Genomic DNA, 6,758 nt, shown 5'->3' on the forward strand with positions numbered 1-6,758 from the left:
ATAAATCTTTTGTAATGAAGTTTTGTTTTCCTTTGATGTTGAACAACGACAAAGTAAGAAAATTACGAACTCGGTTAAATTAGGTTAGTTCAAGATCCCATCTGAAAAAAACCTGTCATGTTATAAGAAAAGTTCATTACTAAAAGAGAAAAAGGCAGAGAAGAAGCTGTTGGTGTAAATCAATTTACCTGTTTTAAATTCCCAAACGAACCTCCCACTATTACAAGAGACACTTGTTGAGTAGAAAATATTATAAATAAAAAATAACAATAAACGTGATGTATCCGTCAAGAGGTTTCTAAGATGTTCTTTGCTAAAGCAATGTGGATAATAATGTAATTCGCGATCGCTTACTGCAAAAAAAGATTTACACTGCAAAAGTACAAAATGTTTGAGTTAGTTTTGGTTATATGTTGTTTTGTCTCCTTCAAATGAAATGCACTAAATCTTGTTTGATGCTTTAAAAACCTAAAATCATAGAAATGTGAAACTACGCTGTTGAATTACATGTTTGAGTAATTTAGTTTTTATTTTATTTTGCGGGCAACAGAAATAGCAATGCACAAAAACTAAAGCAAATCATAATATATTTCTATACAATAACCAATCCGTCCAGGGGTTTTTTCATTCGATTCGAAGTTTATTTCAAGATATTTTTATTGAAGTTTATATTTTTCACACAAAGTTTCTAAAAATTGACGCCAACGTTGAAGGGGCATGGTCACAATTTTGATCAAAATATATTTTTCCGTTTCTAATGTTGACAATGATTCAGTCAGGCATTTCTTATAGTCAACCTAAAGTTGGGTATAAGTTGGCAAGTTTTAAGCGACATTTAGAGCTCACATTTTTCCTTGTGTTAATAAAGCTCGTTTTTGTTTACATTTCAAATGTTGAAGAGAAAATTCCAAGCCAATGGCTAAAATGGATGCAATAAACGCTAAAAACTGTTTTATTATCAGTGTGTTTAAAACGAATTAGTAGAAAAATCAGCTTGAAAAGTTACTTTACCCAGAATATAGAACCAATGTAATCAAAAACATGCCTCGTACCATGTTAACATGACAAAGAACTATTAGTAAGGGTATGTATCTTGCTTTTGATTATACGACTGACACTCAAGACTCGGATGATCATTAGAAATGCATAAATAAAGAATTGTTAAAAATAAAAATAGATAAATAAAATTTGACAAAAATTGAAACCATGGCCCTTTTTTCATACAGATTAAAGAATATGCAACGTAATTATAAAGAACAAATATAAATTTCTTTTGTTAAACACGCAATCAAATGTCGATTATATCTTAAATATGAAGAAAACCATGTGCTATTTATAATCATTTGTACAAGATTGTTAATGTGACAAGCCTAAGAAAGAAGCCTTTAAGATTTCTGTTTGTAACCGCAATGAGCAAACATTTAAATTTGCAATTCAGATCATCGCAATCAATCGATCATCGAATAAGAAGATGGTGGTCTTTGACAAATTACAACGATTTTCATTAAAGCAACCAAAGGAGAGAGGAACAATATATGGTCATATATGTCATTATTGATGTATTCGTATATCCAAAATTTTATTTAATTTGTGGTGTTGGGGAATATACATTTCTCTGTAAAATGGTTTTGTGTAAGATAATCTGTCTACTTAATTGCTATATAATTGTAATGTTTTATTGCATAAATTTAAGTGTGTACTTCAATTACTACAGAATCATTTTTAATCGTCAATGTTCTTGGGTCCCTAATTTTTTCTGGAACATTGGGACGTTATTTCTTTGATAGCAAGTTCCATTTTGTAAATAAATATTTAACAAATGTATATATATACACGTTCGTGGTGATGTAAATTCGTGGGCAAGGGTTGCCAACGAAAGCGAATAATATTGGTCCCCATGAACATTTTCGGAATTTATGTGTGTATCTCTCAAGCAATGTATCATTTGAAGGAAAAACAACATTCCAGGAAATGGGTGGGTGGATCATAAACCTTCCAATCCTCTTCATCTACATCATTGCCAGATCAGATTATTGTCTACATTACTCTAAAATATTGTTTTTATAAACAATAGGCATTCGTCCGAACAAATAGCTATTTCGTCCGAATAAATCCTAGATCGTCCAAGCAAATAGCTAATTCGTCCTAACAACAACTTATTCGTCCATAGAAATATCTAAGTCGTCTGAACAATTAAGATTAATTTCTCTTTTCATTTGGTCTTCCACGCAGCCGTACTTAATTGCTTTGTTTATGAAACAATTCAAATTAATTATGAAAATGCGACGATGTTCATGTTTAATTTTTCCTTTTTGTCCCCTGATGGCACTGTACAAAAACTGATTTTCAAAAAAATAAATCTATCAATACTTGTTACACAAGTAACAATTCAAAAATGTGAAATCATTTAAATATCTGAAATATCCTTCTGTGCTACCTTTGTTATTTCTCATTTTTCGTAGACACGAAATGCAGCCTTTTTTCTCGAAATACAACTATTGTATCTTTAAAGAGAAATTATAACTGCTAATCTTAAACAGTTTCCTGATTTCGTTTTTTTAACCAATTCCACTAATCTCTTTTCCATTGTTCACGACACAGTTTGACACAGAAAAACATATTTAGGTTTTAAAACTTGATAATCAAGATTTATTAAAGACATTAACAAGGAAGAATTCAATAACAAAACAAACTCAACTGTGGTGAAAAACCATCAGATATCGTGGCAATTTGTCGTTCATTTCGCTTCTTTCAACTTGTTCTCAATAACAATTGCCATACACAATAGAGGGCGTTTTATTGATACGTTTCGAAACGTCATTGCAACAGGACTTTTTACTTTCCGGCCGTAGGTTATAATCTCCAGATTGTTTATTACCAAAGTCCCATAACTTCCTTACTGGTCAATTTCACCTGTTGTTGCTGTTGTTGAAGCATTTTTTGGAGTTCTTCTTGTTGCTTTTGTAGACTTTTGTGTACAAGCTCTTGTTGTTTTTGAAGTTGCTTTTGCCTTTGTTCAAGTAATTTATTTTGCTGTTTTCGTTGCTCTTGGATAATGTCAATAATTTTTCCCATATCAGCAGACTGAGCTGGTTGTTCTGCAAATACGGGTACCGCTTGTCCAATTACTTCCTTACTACTTTTGCCACTTGCAGCTTTTCTCGATATCGATACCTTAGCAATGACTTTCCTTGGTTCCTGTACTTGAATCATTCGTGTCAATTGTCTTTCTCTGTGATTCGGTTGAAGTGCCCTTTGAGAATGTCCAAAAACAGAACTCCCAAGAACTTCTCTGCTTGATGGTATTGCCTGACGTTGTCTTAGTGTGTCCAAAACGGAGGCCATATTTCGTCTTGGTTCTTGAACCCGACGCAAACCTTGCAGGAGTCGAGCACTCTGGTGGTGTTGGGATGTTCTTGGAGAATTTCCCAACACTTCTCTGCTGCTCGTCCTGGCGAGTTGACCATTACGGTCATTGAAAAGAGAAGGAAGTGAATTTCTCTGACGTGTTTCAGGAAATCCCAAATCTAAGATCCTTGGAGAATTTCCCAACACTTCTCTGCTGCTCGTCCTGGCGAGTTGACCATTATTACGGTCATTGAAAAGAGAAGGAAGTGAATTTCTCTGACGTGTTTCAGGAAATCCCAAATCTAAGATCCTTGGAGAATTTCCCAACACTTCTCTGCTGCTCGTCCTGGCGAGTTGACCATTATTACGGTCATTGAAAAGAGAAGGAAGTGAATTTCTCTGACGTGTTTCAGGAAATCCCAAATCTAAGATCCTTGGAGAATTTCCCAACACTTCTCTGCTGCTCGTCCTGGCGAGTTGACCATTATTACGGTCATTGAAAAGAGAAGGAAGTGAATTTCTCTGACGTGTTTCAGGAAATCCCAAATCTAAGATCCTTCCTGATTGAATTCTCTGTGGCCTTAAAGAGTTGGATGATCTGCCCAATCCAAAAGTAGACCTTCTTAAATAGACAGATGGTTCTCGATATGAGGTCCTAAATAATGGCTCATCATAATATCCTCTCTGCACCATCAGCCGTCTGGAGTCTACAGCGCATGCTAGGGCGCACACTATCAGAACTACGAAAACTCCTAGACGTGGCATCTGAAAAGAAATTTTATCCTAGAATCAAAGAAAATGTCAAGTAGGAAAAAGGTGAAAATAGTTTAAAATCGAAATCCTGTTGAATCGTTTTGTTAACTATAATAAATCTTAAATACTTACTGTTCGTTCGATTTTCCTGTTAATGTGAATTGTAGAATGCATCGATGTCTTTTATAGGGAATGACCAACTAGTGTCACCGGTTCATTAGATTAACTAATTTGCATATAACAGTAACCTTTATTGTCTTTTTTGTATTCATTGTTCATTTATATTAAAAGCTATTTAAATTAGGGATACAGTGGTTTTGTAACAAAATACGTAAAGGGTGTGAGATTTTCTCTTGAACAACAGAAGACATGATTGATAGCTTCGTGCTTAATTTTCTAAGCATTGAGAATAATGGATCGATTTGTTTGATTCAAATTTCATTTGAAAATCGTTTTGTATTACATGTATAATAATTAAAATTTTATTAAGATCAAAATGTATAAATTTCCATGGGAAGGGATTGTAGGGGTACGTCGTAATTCGAGTATTCATTTACTAGTATATATTGTGTAACTTTATGGTATATTTATGATAGAATACACTATAAAGATGTGGCAACAATCCTAATCGTGAGTCACATTTTTGCACCAATCTATTGATCAGTCTAATTAACTGCAGTACATGTTTTTGTCTCACTATACCTCTATTAAGACATGTCTTTACATGCAAGACTCAACTGAATCCGCTTTTAATCAACAATATAAAAATGTAACATTCTAGCCAAAAAGAATATCGATGACATTAAGAATTTAAACAGGAAAAAAATGCAATTGTTATTTCAGCTTAAGGTGTATTTGATTCTGTTATCATGTTTTAGACGACACCCTAATTTTCTTTTCAAAGTTTCTGCCGAGATAAAAAAAAAATAAATGATGCAAACTTTCTTCACAAAATGCTTCATCATAATGAATCTTTATTTGACTTAATTGGACATGTCTATTGATATCTTTGATAAGTTGTGCTTTTTAGGAATAAGATGTTTATGAAATCCTACATAGTGTGTCAAAAGTTCAACGATATATGTGCTGAAATGAAAGATAAAAAACGCACAGTTAATTTCTATCTGAATGTACATGTAACATTAATTTTAGAGAGTTTGATTATAATATTTATTTTAGGAGCTATTGGATATTTTCTGACAACGCCTGATTCAGGTTTGGATCGATTGAGCGGCGTTTGATTGATCCCCTTTCACCTTTCGGTCCGTCACCTGTCCTTCAGGTGTAAAATATACGTAGCAAGTATATTAGTATCACGTGTTTCTTAATATAGACAGACAAATGAACATTTAAGCGTCATTATTCAATTCTGTGCGCCTATTTTTGAATCTTTGAATTGATAAATTTATCGACAATCCTTATTCTTGGAATACTATGAATATGTAGTATTTAGATGGAAGTTACGCATAGTTTATGATATATGAATATCTATCTTTGTCAGCAAAACAGATTTATAATACATTTTTATTATTTTCATATAGAAGTTAAAGGGAGAAACATTATAAATGTGCTTCATCCTAACAACTCTCTTTGCCTTGCAATCTGGCACAAAAGGCAATCATGGCAGATTTCACCAGACTGGCTGTAATAGATGGTAAAACTTATTATAATATTTGATACAATTTAACTGGCTTTAATAGAAAAAGTGATATAAAAGATATCTTAAAAAGTTTTGTTTTTGGGTTTTTTATTTATAATTTTTATGTTCTTTTGAAACAGATTTTGATAGTTGTTTAAGTGTTATTTTTGTAAGAATTAAACAGGGATTCTATCAACTATTAGGAAAATTATTAGGAAAAATCTTTTTAATCACATTACCATAAGCACCCTATATATATATATATATATATATATATATATATATATATATATATATATATATATATATATATATATATATATATACTGTAGAAGTACTTTTGTCCGCGTGGTATTTATTTACGCTATGAACGCGGGCACAAATTTTCCGCGGAATTTTTTCCCAGCGTACTTAAAGTACATTTTGGAATTGCATTACATGAATAAGGATACTAGTAATCGGAAGTTACTACATTATATAACACTTGCATATACGTATACCCAATGTATATCGTTTTTATCTATGCAAACTGTCAAACAAATTTGTATTGAGAATTCACATAATAAATTATTTAATCTCCTAAAGATTTGAATTTTCTGTAAATTTACATGAAATTTAAACTCTCCAAGCTTGAGATAACGGCACGTGTCAGACGACAAATAGCCCCAAGCGGGTCTGTCTTTCAATGACCCAATTAACTATACACGCCAAGACCCGTGTTTTTACTGCAATGTTTAGATCCCTTTGTGCTCTGATTTTCAATTGATTAAACTGATCAACTCATAATTTAAACGACATGAAAACGCATAAATTGACAGTTAATAAAGATTAAATGGTGTTTCAGACGATTTTAGCCAGCGTCGTAACATCTTGACGGCTAACTAATGACTACCGACCAGTGCACAACCGATAATTACTGTTCACTGTGAACAGTTCTTACAATTTAAGTCCAAAGTTTGACAAATTTTAGGTAACGAAAATCGCTCAGAACTATATTTAATAATAGTTATTCAAATGA

General features: G+C 32.5%; 1 protein-coding gene across 1 annotated transcript; it reads right to left on the reverse strand.

Moving 5' to 3' along the window:
• Positions 1-2,620: 2,620 nt before the first annotated feature.
• Positions 2,621-4,392, reverse strand: LOC105337241 (GRB10-interacting GYF protein 2-like). The gene is made up of 2 exons (XM_011441883.4): positions 4,234-4,392; positions 2,621-4,113 (listed from the first exon to the last, which is right to left on the reverse strand). The coding sequence occupies exons 1-2, from the start codon at positions 4,273-4,275 to the stop codon at positions 2,875-2,877; spliced, it is 1,281 nt and encodes a 426-aa protein (XP_011440185.4). The 5' UTR covers positions 4,276-4,392; the 3' UTR covers positions 2,621-2,874.
• Between the last annotated feature and the right edge of the window lie 2,366 nt (positions 4,393-6,758).

Source organism: Magallana gigas, chromosome 8 (assembly GCF_963853765.1).
Source record: "Magallana gigas chromosome 8, xbMagGiga1.1, whole genome shotgun sequence".
Lineage (NCBI taxonomy): Eukaryota > Metazoa > Mollusca > Bivalvia > Ostreida > Ostreidae > Magallana > Magallana gigas.

Coding starts and splice junctions, on each gene's coding strand:
- LOC105337241 (XM_011441883.4), bottom strand. CDS start 4,275: ATGCATTCTACAATTCACATTAACAGGAAAATCGAACGAACA. Junction 4,114..4,233: donor ACAGGAAAATCGAACGAACA/GTAAGTATTTAA, acceptor ATTTCTTTTCAG/ATGCCACGTCTAGGAGTTTT.